The following is an 18,404-nucleotide window of genomic DNA, read 5'->3' as shown; positions in this document are numbered from 1 at the left end:
TTGAACATCCCATTTCCATTTCATAGAAACATCTTCTAGTCTTATCTCTCTATGGATATTTTTAAAGTATCAAGTTATCTTCTGCTCCTTATAATATTCTATTTCCTCCAACTTCAGTTTTCAATCTGTATTATTTATTTTGCTTCTTTCCTTCATGATGGAGACTGTTCTTAGGTCTCTGGTCAACCTTTGTGCTCATTCATAGTAAAGCACTGGTTGGAAACACAAACTACTTGGCTTCACCAAAGGGCAATCTTGTGTTTTCACTGAGGATCCCCCAGTGTCCCTCGCTATGACCTTTTCTGTGAGGTGGTCCACATTCTGTGGAGTAAGAAGCTGGCTTCCTACATAATGGGTATAAGTCAGCTGTTGGCCTTCTGGTGCTGGAAATGAGGAAAGACTAAAGATCTCACATTTCAATGTATGGACTTTGACTTCATCTTCCTGACTTCCCTAAGTACCTTGTTGCTGTCCTTCTTTACATCTGATCTCTTCAAGTTCAGAACCTCATCGGTTCAGTTTCTCTACAAAAATATTCTCTCATCGCATGCACAGGTACCAGAAGGGTACTCTCCTACCTAACTGGTGAGGACTAGGGATCTCTGTAAGCAAGTGTTCCTTATACGGACTTCTTAACATTCCCTGTGCCGGCTCCTCGCCTCCCCTCTGTCTTCCTGATATATCATATCTCTAATCTCTGAGCCTTTGCAGGATTTTATCAGAAGATCTGTTGGATTCCTCCAGTTCCTACCCCACTTCACCAGGGAATATGATTCCATTCCACTCTGATACATCATTTGCTATGTCTCCATCCATCTCTGTCTTCCTATAGAGGTACCTGTTAACATGTGTGTCCTAGTCTCTTCAAAAGCAGAGTTTTTCTGGCTGTTTTAGGGTGGTCTCAATAAAAAAAAAGAAAAGAGCCTTTATCCTCTGAAAATCTGCATTATTTTTGTATCCTAAGCATTTCAATTATCTTAATGTTGCTCCCCAATTAGACCACAAGAAAAAAGACATTTTATTTTACTTTTAATTTCTCATAACTCCTGATAGCATCAAGCAAAGGATGTACAGATCTGGGGAACATACATATGCTCCAGGTTTAATAAGTACTAAGCAGTTAAGTAGATTTTTCCTATTGGGAGGATCTCCACTTCAGTGGAGATATTTTAAGCTTCTAGCTGTTTAAAAAGCCTTAGTGTTTACAAAGTTCTAATTCCAAATCAAACAGCATAACCACAAATCAAAAGCTGAATGGCACAGCTCGGGAGCAGAGGCATTCTCTCCACACCCAGAGCAGAGGCAAAAGAGGGCAGTTTGCATCTTCTGAGGGCTTGAACGTTAGGGTACCCCACTGAATTTTCAAAGTGGGATGACTCCAAGAATCAGTGCAATGATTTACTTTCATTCTTTTCTCTTAGCATCAATTTGTTTAGATAGGGGGAGACTGCTATGAACCCTAATCCTGCTCTTTTTACTTCTTTTCAGGATTGACAGAAAAATAACTATGGCCATCAATTTCTAGTAACTCATGCTTGTACCTTGTACTTAGGTCATCTCCATGGCCTGATTTTTGAAGGTCTTCATGGTGATGGTATGACTCTGGCAGCCTCGCTATCAGAGTTCATATAGTCAATGAATTACCTGCAGTCTTTCTTGATCCAAGACCGTACGGGCTAGCTAATACCACAGGAACTATGTGTAATAAACTACCCCAAACTCAGTGGCTTAAAACAATAATTATGCATGTTAATGGGTCACCTGGGGAGCAATGGTATCGCTAGGTTTGTCTGGAGCAGCTCTGCTTCATGCATCAATCAGCAAGGCTGGCTCTGCTTTACATGTCTCTTACCCTCCCACTGGGACTGGCAGATCAGCTACAGCACACCCTTCTCATGGTGATGGCAAAGATACCGACACAGAACATTTCCAGCCTTTAGTCACATCCACTAACATTCCATTGGCCAAGTCAAATAAGCAAATCCAGAGTCAAGGGTGAAGAAGTGCAACTGGCTACAATGAGAGGACGTGACAAAGTTACAAGACAAAGATGTAGGTGTGTAATTATAGTCTTATTACTGAAGAGAGGAAGGGCTGCAGAGTTGGAACGATAACCTAGTGTATTGTGTAGCCCTCTCCCACGTCACTTCCCACCCACCACCACTTTCCCAATCCATGACAGCTGAAGAACCTAAAATAAATCCCTAATAAACAATTAATTAAAATATATCTATAAGAATAAATCCGATACTCTCCACGTCTGCATTCAAAACTAGCCCTATTTAAAAATTTGTCCACATCATCCTTTACCTCTAGGAAAAAAGCTAAGAAAATAGATAGGTTGACTCAAATTATTTAATGAGGCTGGCCCACCCAACAAGTCATTTAGCCCTGTCCATTTTCAACCACCAAAGGCAGGAGTAAGCTACATGGGAAAAGGTAAAAAAGTTCACCATGAGAAAACTCACCCACTACACAAAACTATACCTTTTAAATTATACTTCACACAGGTCTTTATACTAGAAATGCAAATATCTTATACTAGAAATGCAAATATCATTGCGTCATGACAACTTTCAAAGTCCCTCTCTCCCACTTGCTAGTGAAAGATGCATATTAAAAGCAGGGGAGGGCTGGGACAAAGGCATTTTGAAAGATTCAGAAAACAAAATGAAAAAACAGTGAAAAGTATACTGAGAGCATATAAACAATCCTTGCTTTCTTCAAATTGAGCATATCCAGCAAAAATAGAACCAAATATCTCTATTACTTTTATTACAAGATAAACCTTTTACTGCTTTACTCCATTGTACCAAAAGCTGGACCCTTCATAAAGCTCTAAGGGGGAAAAAAGGCATTTACTGCCTGTGAACAAAGTTTTTGTGTTTGCTGTGTTGTGTTTATTTGATTATGAGTGGTATCAGAACAAAATGTCTTCATCTAGTCTAGCATTTTTTTCCAATATACCCTTAAGAACACAGAGACTGAAATAACATCTGAGAGTCTCCGAAGTATTTGAGCTGAGAGCATAACAAAAGCTCTGCTATGCTACATAAAAGTGAGCCGAGATTCACAGATTATAACAATAATGCATTTCTGCTTCGTGCTTTTCATCTTGATGTGTCTGAATTACCCACTCTTTTTAGAACCACTTTCCTGCCGCTCCCTCCCCCCAGTGCAAGAGCCACCACATCTCAGAAGACCGTGATGCTTCAGGACTGTGTGAACAGGAAAGAAATAAACACAGCTCATTCTAAAACATAACTCTCAAGCTTAGACCTATACCAACTTCCTTCTTTTCCGTTATTTGCCAAGAAATCTTGCATTTAATTTAATACATATCCAAGGCTGAGAAATTAGGTCCTCATTAACAAATGCACTGTCATGTGTTAGATATATAGCCATGGTTGACATTTTAAATCATGCATTCTTCCAATTAATATTTCTTCAACTTCATGTCATTTTGTAACAAATTACAAAAGTGTATCAAAAGGTCTCCATTTCCAAATGGCATTTTCTTTCCCCAGAGGATTTCAGAATTCACTAAGTTGCTGCTAACTTATTTTATTCTAGGAGTCAACAAAAGGAAAAAATACCTTCAAGGAAAGGAGTTGCTTGTCTAAGGCACGAGCAAGTTCCAACATCATTGCACATGGCACCGCTGAATCAGTGGCTCCCACAAACATCCTGTTGTCCCACTGGGGAAAATACTTGGAGTCATAGTGGCAGGCGAGGACCAAGTGTCGTTTGGCAGTGGGGTTAAGGGTGCTGATGATATTTGAAAAAGTCCGGTACCCATAAGGTGTCCTGCTCAAGAAAGTATCTACTTCCAAGACCCAGTCAGCCTGAAGTCTCTGGATTCGCTGCATGATGTGCTGATCAAAACAAAAACCAAAATTTCATACATAAACAGTTTTTATTTGTTAACTATGTGTTTAAAATGGCACATAAGGTCTTTCAAGTTAAAGTTATCGTGCATGCTTATTATTCCTATTAATAAGAATAATATTGTTATTGTTGCTATACTTAAAGGAAAAGTCATCTTCTCCCTCTCCCCTAACTTCCTCTTATTAATTAAGCCCAGATGATTGTTAAATATCAACCAATATTAATAGATGGGTGTAGATCTGCTACATATCTTTTCTTTGTTTTTACAAGTCTATACTAATATATATACATATACATACATATTTAGCAAAGGTATATACATTTTTATAAGAAAAAATACTACTTTACATGTTATTCTGCTTCTTGCTTTTCTTACTGAATAATGCATTATGCACATATTAGAGGTCAGGTGATACCAACAGTGTAAAAAGAAAACCCACGTATTGGGAAAAAATTTTAGCTAACTGTTCCTCTGACAAAGGACTTCTATCTAGAACATATAAAGAGTTTTTTAAAATTAGGCCTCCAAAATTCAAAGGCTCAATCCAAAAATGGGCATCTGAGATGAATATACACTTCTCAGATAAAGAAATACAAATGAAAAATAAATATATGAAAAAATGTTCAACATCATTGGTCATTCAAGAAATGCAAATTAAAATAACACTGGGATTCCATCTCACCACAGAAAGAATGGCTATTATCAAGAAATCAACCAATAGCAAATGCTGGAGGGGTTGTGGGGGGAAAAAGGAACCATTCTCTACCGTTGGTGGGAGCATACATTGGTGAAACCACTGTGGAAATGAGTGTGGAAATTCCTCACAAAACTAGGATTAGAAGTCCCACTTAACCCAGCTATTCCCCTTCTGGGTATTTTCCCAGAAGAATTAAAAACATACCACAGCAATATATGTGGTATATCTATATACATGGTATATCTGCCATGTTTATAGCGGCACAATTTGTCATAGCTAAATCTTGGAAACAACTCAAATGTCCATCAACCGAGGAATGGATAGAAAAGATGTGGTATTTTTATACAATGGAGTACTACTCAGCTATAAAAAAGAGAAACTTGAGGCTTTTATAGGTAAATGGATGCAACTAGAGACCATACTCATAAGTGAAATCAGACCCTCATGTGTAAACATCATATTGTCTCCCTAGTGTAAGAACCTGAAAGAATAAATAAAACCCAAAACATACAATAGATATTATAAAAGGGAAAGAAATTGCTCAAAAGAAGGAACAACTGGGATGAAGGAAAGGAGAAAAAGAAAGAAAGAAGGAAGGGAAATGCTTATCTCTGGTAATACGAATGACTAATTTGAAGACAACAATATGCAATATAACAACCATTGGTGAGCTCCTACCATCTTGTTTAGTGAAGCTCTGTATCATTTCTAATTTTTTTTATTCTCTTTAATGGTTTGATCAATCTTGCCTTCTTACTTCTGGTAATATGGGCAACTTCATTGAAGATAACAATATGTAATATAACAACCACTGTTAATTCCTATCATTTTATTTTGAAGCCCTGTATCATTTTTATTGTTTTTGCTTTGTTTTGTTTTTGTCTCTGCTATTATTTTGTTATTTTTTATTCTCTTTAAAATAAAAAAAGTTTTAAAATATAAAAAAAGAAGTCAAGTGATAGAAATCTGGGTCTGTAGCATTAAAGTCTACTTTAATATTTCTAGGAGGCCAAAAAAACATGCTTGAGAAATCAGAGTCCTGTACATATCTAGTCTAAGCTCTTCAAAGATAATAATTGCAAAATGTAGCTCTTTTTGACCCAAATGCACAGCAAATGTCCCCAAGTCCAGCAAATGCCTCACATATAATGAACACTAACAAGATATTGACACCATCTACAAGGATAATGACAAAAGATCCTGTAAAAAAAAAATGGATATCAAAAGCTTTCTATCTGTATGTAAGGCAGGTCTGGATCCAGTGATAATGCTGGTAAAAATATTAAAAAAATCTCTTTGCATGCTTTCCTGGCCACTTGGATTTTATGGGAAACACAAGGACTAATGGGAAGGAACAGCAGGTAGAAAAGTACTTCAGGACTGCAGGGATCTTCCTTAAGAACCTAAAGTTTGAGTCAAGGAAGGTGGTATCTATCTGTAATCCAGCACTCAGGAAGCTGAGGCAGGAGGCTGGCCAATTAGAGGCCAGCCTGGGGTACACAGCAAGACTCTGTCTCAAAACAAAACAAAGAAGAAAAAAAAAAGAAAGGAGGTGGAGAAGGAGAAGAAATTATGAGTTCATTGCTATTGTATTTACTCTTTTCAATCCTTGTTTTCCCTTGGCCCCATTTTTCTCACTGTATCTCTCCCCCAAAACATCTTTGTAAATTGCCTTAATTAAAAACCCAAAAAACAAACTAACTTTCACAATAACCAGCAATTTGTCCCACAATTAACAGCCAGTAGGGATGGACCTTAAGATGATGAACAAATAACTTACAATAACTGGAAACAAATGGGAGATATTTTTTCCCCCAAGGAAATACAGGATTTTCTATCCTCGCCAAGACTGTAGTGGCCTGCTGTTTGCTAATGTGACATGACACGTAGGCAAGGGCCTTGGAAAAACTATAGCAGGAAGCTTCCAGGGAGAGGGAAACTTGGGGGTAGGGGTGGCACTGATTCTACAGTCAGTCTTGATAAAACCAAATAAACATGATTCCCCAGTTATTCATTCATTTTTTGCTTTGGGTTTTTTTATGTTTATTATACATGTTTGCAGTGCATAATGATTATATTCACTGTGGAGAGTTGGTGCACATATATAACACATCTTAATAATTTTCCTTCCCCTGCCCACCCCTCTCTCTTCATCCTTCTCTCTCAATCTCCCCCGCCACTTTGCTTTTGGTAGATGGTAGACTTTGGCTTAAAAAACATGGTGTGTGCTTATACCTTGTCTTTTCTACTACAGCCTTACATGTTCTCTTTTCACGTCATCAAAATAAATGTTCATAACCTTTCACAAAAATCAGCATCCGTATCTCACCTATTGTGTTATTCTCCATAATTCTTAGCACAGTGCTTGGCTCACTGCAAGCCTTCAGTAAATATGGCTTGAATCAATAAAATATATAAAATTATATGGCACAGAACGTTAGTTGCTGGAACAGAGAAAAATCACTGTACATCTAAGACAAGCTTTCCCAAAGACTGTGAAAATGCAACTTCAGCCCGACTTCCTTCATTGTGGGCTCTCAAAGTCCCTACACATTGTAAAAAAAAAAAAATCCATAAAAGGGATAATCTTTTTTTTAAAAGCATATACTCCAGAACATCTGGTAGCCAGATGATAAACTGCTCCATAAAATCCCTTCTTCAGCACCAACAGTAGCCTGCAAATAAACTGGTATTTTTTAAAATGTATCTGTTAGCACTGCTCAGAAGCAACACACACAAACTCATTCCCCAGCTACTAATCGGGTCTTGACCGTTATTTCTGAGGTCTACATGCACACTAAATCCCACAAAAAAATCAGCAAGTGCTGCCAAAAGGGTTCTTCCTGGAATAACATTTTTGTATTCAGTATAAGTACTGTACTTTTATTTATCTTAGCAACTAAGATAAATAATCATTACAAACAATCAAATTGGCTTCAAAGTATAATTAGGTCATCAATACTCCTTGTTTTGCTTTTGGCTGTCAGACTTAGTCTTGCAAGTTCCCACTATAAGTCTCTAGAAGAAGCTCCCCAAACCACTGATTTTACTGCTAGAATACCGCTAAGGTCTAATGCAACTGTGCTCCCTCAACTCCAAGAGACAAAAGCTGGGCCCTTCAGGCCTGGAAGAAGGAGATGAGGGCATTATTCTGTGATGTTCTACTTTCTGGAGGGGTAGGGTGAAGGAGATGTATTCTAGGTTAACATTAGTGGGTGATCCTGGATCTAACTTAATTAAAATCCTAATTTCCCAGATTTAGAGAAGCAGTGACATCAATACACCACAATTGTTTGGGGGAAATAGATCCTCAGTATTTGCACAAAGCCTGCAGACACACTGTTGTCAGGATGCTGACCGCTACCACATGGACTTCTGGCACGTCTTCTTGGCTGTATCACAACAAAAAGCGGCTCCAAGCTGAGGGCACCCCACATGGGGTCCTCCACTCAGGAGGCTGGCATGGGGGTGCACTCTGGAACATATACATCTTTGACTGAACAAGTCCCTTTTTGGGGCCTCAGATGTACTTTATAGACACAGGATTATTTGCCCCATCGAAAGATTTTGTCGGGGCTGGGGATTTAGCTCAGCGGCAAAGCGCCTGCCTGGCAAGCGCAAGGTCGTCGTGAGTTCGGTTCCCGGTACCGGAGAAAAACCAAAAAAAAAAAGAAAGATTTTGTCATCCTGATTTTTAAATTTATTTTGTATTTTTATCGTAGAAATCACTGAAATGCTCCCACAATGTAATGCTTTCAAATTATTTATTTTATAAGTTATGACCTCAGATAAAAATATTCTAGTAATCTAATAGTAATGCAGATTGTGAGATATGAGTCCACCAAAATATTCTTTTTCTGAAAGAGAATTCATAAGAATGTACATCTTGACTGTAAAAGGTAATTCCTTCCACAATTTTATATCAAATCCACAGTATTTTTAGAATTGAGAGTCTTATCTAATTATAATCCTGTCACTTTATGAATTATAGAAGGTCTGATCTAGTTCTCAAAAAGGCCTCAGGAGAATAATTGCTATCATTCTCGCTTAAATTCAGTTCTGAGTAAAAGGCTCAGAACTGTTAGCCAAAGGAAGACCATTAGTATACTTCCCTCACAACACCTCTGTCATCTACCTCATTTTCAAAAGAGGAAGCTCTTTATCTTCCACACCGTAGGGAACAGGTCTCTAAGATTTAACTGTGAGTTTCTTAAAAATGTACAAAACTGCCAGGCATGGTGATGCACATCTGTAATCCCAGCACTCGGGAGCCTGAGGCAGAAGGATCATGAGTTTGAGGCCAGCCTGGGCTACAAAGTGAGTTCAAGGCCAGCCTCTACCAGCCTGGAATACATAGTGAGACCCTATCTCAACTCTCTCCCCCCAAAAAAGAACAAATCTGAATCTTCTCAGTGACATTTCTGACATAACCATCCTGTTATGATTTACTGCTGCATCAGCCAGACCATGCAGAGGCAGCCCCGCCTAGTTCCCACCATAAACTAACATACTATCAGTAAATTTCTCCTTTGTCTCCAACCCTACAGAACAGTAGAAAATGTTATTGTGGATACAGTAATGCTTTTACATAAATGTGTAATCTTGAACCACAACAGTATCTATGTGTACTTCTGACACTATATGTTCTATTGAAGCTACGGTTTTAACACTGTTCCTTGCATTTATGGACTTCATGAGCTCAAAATTAAGGAAATCAGGCCGAAGTTGTATATGTTTCTGATTATAGATGGCCAGAAGAGCAAATGGTATAGGAAAATGAAAATGACTGAGCCTCACGGGCTGAACCTCATAGATTTTTCAAAAAATGAGAAATTGAGGATTTTGGAAAGTGCCAATAAATGCTCTGACTCCCATTTAAGAAATTTCGGGGGAGACAAGGCCTGAAGAACTCTAGGCATGTTACACACTTCACTCCGGGCACGGAAACCAACATAGGCATAGGAAGACCCAGAGGTGGACCTATGCAAGTGCAGTGGTTCCTCCAAGCTCTCTAGGAATAGGACAAGGAAGTCTCATAGATTTGGGTTCTAATCTGGCCTCATCACTAGCACAATAGCCTTGAGCAAATAAATTCAGGTACCTAAACGTCAGGTATTTTTTTTTTTAATTCATGACATTGGAATAATAATAGCACACACATAATAGCATTGTTATGAAGACTGGCTGAGAGGTAGAAGTGGTCCATAAAAATCAGCCGTCATCATTATTGTTCCTCAGTCTACTTAAAGGTTAAAAAGAACTATAGTCCTCTTAGCATAGGAACCAGAATTTAGGCAGAGAGGAAGAGTCCAAGAGCTGGCTGAATAAAGTGGGCCTTGCAGGTCTCTCTGGGCACAGCGGCGGGTGCCAAGTATTCTTACATGAAAAGCTCGGCAGATGAAGCGGTCTCAGAGGAGAATTTGAGGAACCAGCCAATCCCTTCCCAAGCTGTCCCTCGAAATGCAATGGTCTGATAAAGCAGATATTCAGAGGTGGGATTTCAAGTTGCTTAGAAAGACCTAACACTAAGAATCCAAAGAGAAATTCAAAGTCAGGCCCAGCCTACAGGTCATTCTACCCTCTGTAAGACACCAGCAGCATCTTCCAAATGGCAATGGCAAAATCAGTAGGTCTTGAAATCAGTTCAGTGGATAATGACTGGCACTTTGAAAAACTAGTGAAATAGAATTAACAATAGCGAAGTAAATTACAGATAATAAGAATGAGGCTCTTTCACAAAATTTTGGTTTCAGTTAAACATATTTGCATGTTTGTGTGCATGAAATATACAATATATACTTATTGTGTGTCAGAGTTACAAATTTGAGACGCACTGCTCTATAGAAAGTACTTTATCCCTGACTCCTCTGGAGAAAACTACCTCTCCCTGGGCATGAAGGCTGATAGTACAGTGACTCATTCTTAGCTCAGAGCTGCCAGTAAGAGCTGTCAGAAGCTGTTGATGTCAGGGTTTTCAAATCCAAGAAGCTAGATTAGGAGACATAGTGGTATGTTACTGAAATGGTCAAGAGACGAGGATTTAGTACCATGTCCAGTGTTGTACCTCAGACAGAGATTTCATACATAAACCTGTTTAGATTAACAGGTATCACTCTATTTTCAGTCACTTGACTTTTTTCATTGTTCATGATGATGACTAATAAGATGACGGAGGGAGATACGGATCATAACCATAACATTTCCCTTATAGGAAAGCATTTATTCCACACCCTTTAGATCTGTTGCTGTGTTCTCACCTGTCGAGCAGCATAGCTTCCAGGGGATCCCGGATATCGCTCTATTAGCAATGGCTGTAAGTCATTTTGCCACATTTCAGAAATATGGGTGCCTTCTACAACTTGCCGAAGAGAAGAGGAATTCAGAATGGCTGGTTGGTGATGATTCTGAGGATCAAAGAAAATTATTTAATTGTCTACAATTTCATGTTTAAGGCTTATCCTGACACATTGGTATGAATACCTTTAAACCTCCAAAGTAAATGTCCTATGTCCTTATGTCCTATGAGGTAAATTAAGCTACTCAATTGTAAAACTGGCCCTTTACACATAGGAAGTTAAATAATTTGACAGCTTATTTTAAGAACAAAAATAACAGAATGCTTTTAGCCTGGAATTGGTATTTCACAGTACCTGTGTTACTTTTAATGATTTTTCTGAACAATCATTTTGTATAGCTAAGGTTTAATAACATTAATTATGGGTCCTTAGTCTCAAGGAAACCCAACATTTTAAAAACCACAACCAAGAAAACAATATACTTTGTTAGCATCACCTCTTTTAAAAGGCACTGTTGTAGAATAAGCATTGTCATGTAGTCTGAGAAGCTGGCCTCAAAGCCCTGGCTGCCAGTTACAGGTTCAGTCAGCCTGGTTAGGTCTCTTAACATCTCATTCCCCCAGAAAAACTAAGAGAGGAATTCGATCTAGATTTACAGTATCCAATATGGTGACCACTAGCTACACACTACTATTACAGGTGTGAAATGTAGTTAGTCAAGCTGAAGGATACTTCAAGTATAACATACACACTGAATTTGGAAGACATGAAAAAAACTCATTCATAATTTTTATAGTGATTACATATTGAAATAACTTTGATTCAACATATTAAAATTAACTTTATCTTTTTATTTTTTAAATGTAGCTACTAAAAAATTTAAAATGACATATCTGCATCTGCTTTCCTATTTGTACAGGACAGGACTGGTTCAAATGACTTACTATTCCTTTCAACCTGAGTTTGATGATTCTTTAACCTGCTAAATAGTAAAAGTTTTTTTAAATCTTCAGGTAAATATTATTCTAATATGCTGTTCATGTTTACACTCTCCAGTAAACTTATATATTAAAGTGAAATTTAAAAAGCTAAATCAACTTAACATGAAAATGTATATCTTCAGCTGGGTGTGGTGAGGCACACCTACAATCCCAGCATCCTGGAAGCTCAGGTAGGAGGAGCTCAAGTTCAAGGCCAGCCATGGACTACATGGTGAGAACTTGTCCTGGAAAAATAATTGCATCTTCGATGTTGATGTTTTACAAATTGCTGTATTTTCTTATGATATAGGTAATGATGAATCATTCATTCACTACATGTGTATCAGGCACTCAGTGACAGAATGTGTTACTCCTTCTCAAAGGGGAGTGAGTGGCTATCTGATGACTTATTTCCTAAGGGGAAAGACAAGGGTGATATAAGGCATTTGAGTTCTTCGGGATACAAAATTGAGGGTGCTCTATCTGTCTTACAATTCCTTCTGAGATCAGCGCTGATTGGATATGTTTGAATGACCACGAAGATTAGTTTCACTCCATATCAATGACTCCTTGTAGCTGGTGAGAAGCTGTGAAATCAGAAAAAGCTTAATTGTCTGATTATTATACTCCCCTGAACTTTGAGATGGCCCAGTGTTAAGCTTCAGAACTGATCATGCTAGGAGCACTGACTGCTGGAGCAGACATGCATTCTTTGCTCAACTTCTAACACCACCTACACTCACTAGCTACAACTCTGGCCAGGTTACTCAACCTTATCAACACTCATCCATAAAATGGAAGTGGTAACACCTACGTCCTAGGGTAATCAGAATTAAGTGAGCTAATATATGTGAACTATCAAAATAAATATTCAATGTCTTAGTGGAAACTGAGGCTTGTAGAAACCAAGTGACTTCCCAAAGCTGTAGAAAAGTTATGTAAGTCCATGAGAAGACCCCTAGTCTATGGGTCCCAACCCCATGCTCTGCCTCATTCTTTCCCTTCCCACTTACTACTGAATACCAATGGTGTGCCTAAATATCTTAAAGTTTCTGCTTCTCTATTCATAACACGTTTTAAAGTGTATTTCCTTATTGATTTGCCACTATAGCCTTTAAATTCCTTGTACCTCTAAGGTCTAAACCCTCATTTAGGTCTCAAACAGCACTTGAAGAAGAAATCTGAAGCTAAAAGGCAGAACAATAAAAATGTGAGACGGGAAAAGAAGAAAATGGACTGGAGAGGTCAGAGGACTTCCATGGTTAATTATTACTTAACCACCCAATGGGAGTCTGTCTTCTCTCCTATTGGCTCACAGCTTGTGCAGTTCCACTGCCCCTGCTCACCATGCTTGGTCACCCTGGCATCTGTTCATGCCCCAAAGCACGCTGAAGCCCCAACCCGTTGGAATCAACAGTGCCTTCTGCCTTACAAGTCATTTCCTTTCCTCTCCACCTGGCTAGCTCCAGCCTGCTTCTGGCTGCAGCATGGAGGCCACTTCTCGCGTGTTTACTTGTTTAATGTCTGTATCTCATAGCAGCTCCCAGGAGCATGACAGCTAGGACTCTCTCTTTACATCTCTCTCCACAAGCCACACAGGGCCTGACTCTTACTGAGTATTCAATAAATATTTGGCAAATTCATCAAATAAGGAATCAACAGATGGGTTAGCTTTCTAAAACTATCTTAGCTAAGACTGTCTATGTAATAATAATGCAAAATTTGCATCTTTTCTCTCATAAATACCAAACCAATTAAATGCATAAGTATAAATATAGAAGAGACAGGTGGCTACCTGCAGGAAGGGGTCAGGAAGCGCCATAGTTTATTGTTAGTGGGCGTGGTTCTTTATGAATTTCGGGCAGTCAGTGCTTCTGACAATCTGAAGTGGGACTGGCCCAAAAGAGTCATCATGACAATCAAAAACTGTGAGTCAAGAGGCTGAGGCAGGAGGAAGATTACTGTGAGTTCCAGGCCAACCTGGCTACATAGTGAGTTCAAGGCCATGCTGAGCTACATAGCGAGACCCTGTCTCAAAAAAACTATGGGTCAAAGACTGACCAATGAAGCCTTTCTATGTACTGTCCACCGCTCTGTCCAAGAGCCTGTCTGCTCACTATGGGAAGGCTCCTTCATTTCATGTCCACAGTAAACGGAAATTGACTTCATGTTAAATGAGTAATCAACTTAGTAAGGCTAAGAAAAGTTCTTCAGAGATTTAACAAAAACCAGGAACACTATAAATATCCCTTTAACTGTAAGAGGTATTATTGTTGAAACCTGGTGGGCAAACAGCACCACAAAAACGCTTAATGGATGATAGTAAGTTCAGCAACCAATCCCGTGGATGTTTACAAATACAGAGATTTAATTTAATTTACTTTTTATTAGTGCTATTTTTGCAGTGCTGGTGATTGAACCCAGGGACATCCTGTGTGCCAGGCAAATACTCTTAACACTGAGCCATACCCCCAGCCCCCTATGTGTGCTGCTCCTCAACTTCCTGCTTACAACCATCATTGATATGTAATACTTCCGTAAAGAGCCTTGTCTCTTTGCTTCTCTGGGAGCGAGGGTGTCCCTGCAAAAGCACAGAGATATAAGCTTTCCACGTCAGTGAAGGAGAGAGAAGGCAAAACAACCACACTCAGTCAATTACTTAAGCCCTGCTATTTATTAAAGCACTCTATGAGAAAGCATTTGATTTTCCCAATTTAAATTGCATGCATTCAATTATTAATGAGTCTTACTCTCAGAATCAATAAATATCTTTTTAAAAAAGACATGAGAAGGAGTAAGAGGAGAAACCTAGAGAGAAAAGCTGGGCTCAACAAGAGGACAGAAACTGAGGGGAAAACAGTATTGCACTCAAAGGGAAAGGCAAACACCAAGTCTTGGTTTATTTCAATTAAAAGACACTTCAACAATTTCTATTGGTGCAGGTGTTCTCAGAGGAACGAGGCTCTGTTACAGTCCTGGCCTTGTCTTTTCATCCAGGCAGAAAAGACAATAAGTCTGCTCTGGGCGACAAGAATGGTTCAGCTCAAAAAGTGTGAACTAGATATCCTGCAGCATCTCCTGTTGGCTAATCACATGGTGCCAAGTCAAAGAGGGGTTTAATTAACATAATTTGTAGAGTTGGCCCAGCATGCAGAGGGAGTTGAGGTTCCAAACCACTGAATTAGACAGAGATCATGACAGAAGTGCAGCCAATTCAAGCTCCCCTCCTACGTGAGTGTTCCAGACAGCCCTCAGATTAGTACTTCTGTCTACCTGCAAATTCAATGTAGCCAGCATTTATGGAAATTCTTCTGTGTCAGATGCTGCTGACATTACAAACACAGCTGGAAAAGACTAGAGAACTGAAAAAGACAATGTCTGCCTCCTTAATGTCTGCCCTTCTTTTAAGAGGGGCAAGCAGCTCTTCTTAAAAATCAAACCAGAACAGTCTTTAAACAAAACAATTTAGGGTCAAATCTCAGCTCCCTCAGCTATCAGCTGTATCTAATGTGTGAAATGGGTGTCATAGTTCTTACTCACCAGATGATAAAGATTTCACAACGATATGTTTTGTCTTTTTCTCTCTATCAACACCAGGCCCACCACTGACCACTCTGTCCCTGCCTTGGAGTCTCCATCTTTGCTTCCAGAAGAATCATGCAAGTGAAAGAGTGGATGGCTGAGGATTTGGAACCGTGGAGGAAGGGAGCCCTAAAGATTTTCAGAACACACGTGGTTCCAAAAGCCAAAGAACGTGAAACACTGAAGACAGCAGTTAACTGCTGCCAGAGCCCATCCTGAAAAAGGACTCCTAGGGGAAGCCAGCCCACCTGCCTATCAGCTCTCTCTTCAAAAGCTTTGCCCCTCCACCCCCATGTGACTTGAATATTTTTATTTCAACTTTGTTACAATGAAGGAAAATTCTACTAACTAAAATACACTGGGTCTCAGTTTTATCATAGAGAATGCTTACAAACAGCATAAATATTCAAGACTAAAGACATAGTTGAATTATAAAATGATGATGATTTTGTAATCATCAAATGGTGCTTTCAATGTATTTTATTGGCTTAAAATAATATTCATAATACACTATTAAGCTCCTTGGCAAGATACAAAATTATATTTACAGTACAATCTGCAGGATGAAATAAATCTTCATGTGTACCTATTTTAATATAATTAAAATTTATTGAGCCTTTATCTTGAGCCAGCCATTGTGTTTTACATGGATTAATTCATTCATCCCTGAGATTTCCATAAGAGAATGTATATATGTGTGTGTACGTGACAGAAAGAAAGAGAGAGACTAGCAACAAAAACACCAGAAAGATTAACAGCAGTTATGTCTCAAGCATGGATTTATGGGTGAAACTTTCTTTTTTAGTATACTTTGCTAAAATGAGCACATGTTAACTTTATGAGAGACTCCAAGAAAAGCCACACTTTTTAGTTTATTGGAACTAATATCCTTTTCAAAACAGAGGAATCCCTTTCAAAAGCCAGCAGTCCTTCACCCCTAAGGAAGAGCTGAATAATGAGAATCCTTTCAACGGGTGGTGGATAACGTACTAAAAGAATGGTCCTATACCAAAGGAATGTGGTCATGATTCCTCATCTACAAACTGGAGATAACTATACCCTCCTGACAGAGTACTATGAGGTTCAAGTGAGATGATTATATATATATATATATATATATATATATATATATATATATGGCACCTGCTACCCAAATGCTAATCCCCTTAATATATGTCTGAGCTCACTTGGGAATCTAAAACTAAATACTGTTGCTTCTAAGGAAAACTTGTTTCCAGGCTTCAAATAAACGAAATCATGATCCTCTAAACATAGCCATACTTAGGACTGGTCTGCTTTTACATATTAGGCGCCAATGAAAGAGACACACCTTTATTTCAAAACAAAAGAGATGAATTTCAAAATTGGTACTTTCTTTACCACACCTCTCCTATTGGCAGAAGGTGCAGCTGGTTGCCCAAAGACTTCATAAAGGCCTGCCAAACATGGGTGGGGAGAGAGAGCTAGAAATCGGGAATGCCATGGCTGATTGTCATTTATTGATGCCCTTTGTCTCATTTGTTTATGCCATTTGAAAGTATCCAGTTTCCAATGGAATAGTGTTTGGAAGCTTCTTAAACTGAATATAGTAGTGATTCATGTTTTAAAGGACATGTCTTAGAAGTTAAATTCTCATTAATTTAAAAAATTTTAACAATCATAGCATTTTCTCCCACCCACAAATACCCGCAGCCTACTCAGCTCCGCAAATGACTTCCTTAGAACACCTCCTTCTGACAGTTTCCATCTCATGACTCCATCCACTTCGATGTGTCTTAAAGACACGCTTGCTGTGGACACCCCACTCTAATCTTTAATATGTCCTTCACAGTGTCTGAGCAGAAAACTATTCCCACAGGGTGAAGAGCATGTACTACAGACTTCTTCTTCATGGGCACTAATCTACTGGAGTCCGATGAAAAGCTGTTTCTCTTATAATGAGGTGACTGCAGTTGGTTTTCCTTACCCCACCAGGCTCCCAGTGAGGGTGGTTTCCCCGTAAGTGGGAGCCTGTCGTGGGCGCTAAGTGTCAAGATCATCAAGCCTTATCCCCAGAAGTGGAGCGGGCTATTCATGTATGTATGCCTGTGGCTGACAGAGGGTGAGTAGTCACCAGTGAGTCCTGCATTTCAAACGTCTGAGTAAACACAGGCGTACTGAAGTGGTTTGAATGCAATATGTATATGCACCAACTCCCCAGGATGAATGTATCCATCACGTAGGGGAAACATCTGCTAATAAAGAAATTACTTTAAAACTGAAAAGAAAAAATAAGAACTGCTCAGGAACTTTGTCAAAGTATCCCTGGACTTTGCTGCTCTTCATAGTTTCTTTCAAAACATACCATTTTACTCCACTGTCATTAACATTTGCACAGTCTTGGCAACTTTACGATTTCAAAACTCTTACACAAGAAAAATGTGAATCTGTCTACTCGTTTCACAAAGAGGATCTTACAAGTTGTTTTCATTCTAAGTTCCTTGTACGAGATTTCCACAACGACTAAGATGCATTTCTCTCAAAACAACATATATATCCTCTTTTATGGAGGAAAATAAAAACAAAGATCTCAAAATAAAGCAGGACTCCGGTTAAGGAGCCACTACCGACTTGCTCTCTTTAAACATCTAAAATCAACAACATAGGTCTGTACAGGGTCGGCGGGGAAGCTTAATGCCCGGCGCGCATCCTTGGACTCAGCCGGGGCTTGCAGTGGGAACACCCCGGGCGCAACCGACCGCGGGCCTCGTGGGTCCCGAGTGGCAGCTGCGCCCAGATGCGCCCTCACCTCCCCGCGGGGCCCCGCGGGCGAGACACACTTCCTGTGCCCCTCAGCACCCTCATCGTCCGCGAGCAGAGGAGCCCGGCGACATCAGCAGCCCGCCGGCGTCCTCGAAGCCGCCGGGAGTCCCGCCGAGGCACCCGGCGAGCACGCCAGCCCGGCTCCCCGGACGCGGGGT

At 39.5% G+C, this 18,404-nt stretch overlaps 1 protein-coding gene across 2 annotated transcripts in view; it reads right to left on the bottom strand.

The window, feature by feature from the left end:
- Positions 1 to 18,404, bottom strand: part of Qpct (glutaminyl-peptide cyclotransferase) — a 29,580-nt gene that overhangs the window by 10,656 nt on the left and 520 nt on the right. For both annotated transcript variants that reach the window (XM_005390874.2, XM_013517539.1), the window contains exons 2-3: positions 10,844 to 10,990; positions 3,597 to 3,875 (exon numbers count right to left, since the gene is read on the bottom strand). In XM_005390874.2, coding sequence (XP_005390931.1) covers positions 3,597 to 3,875; positions 10,844 to 10,990 — 426 coding nt within the window. The remainder of the gene's footprint in view (positions 1 to 3,596; positions 3,876 to 10,843; positions 10,991 to 18,404) is intronic.

The sequence above is a fragment of the Chinchilla lanigera genome, unplaced genomic scaffold (genome assembly GCF_000276665.1).
Source record: "Chinchilla lanigera isolate Chin_1 unplaced genomic scaffold, ChiLan1.0 scaffold00040, whole genome shotgun sequence".
NCBI classification, from domain to species: Eukaryota; Metazoa; Chordata; class Mammalia; order Rodentia; family Chinchillidae; genus Chinchilla; species Chinchilla lanigera.
This window is presented reverse-complemented; position numbering and strand designations above follow the sequence as displayed.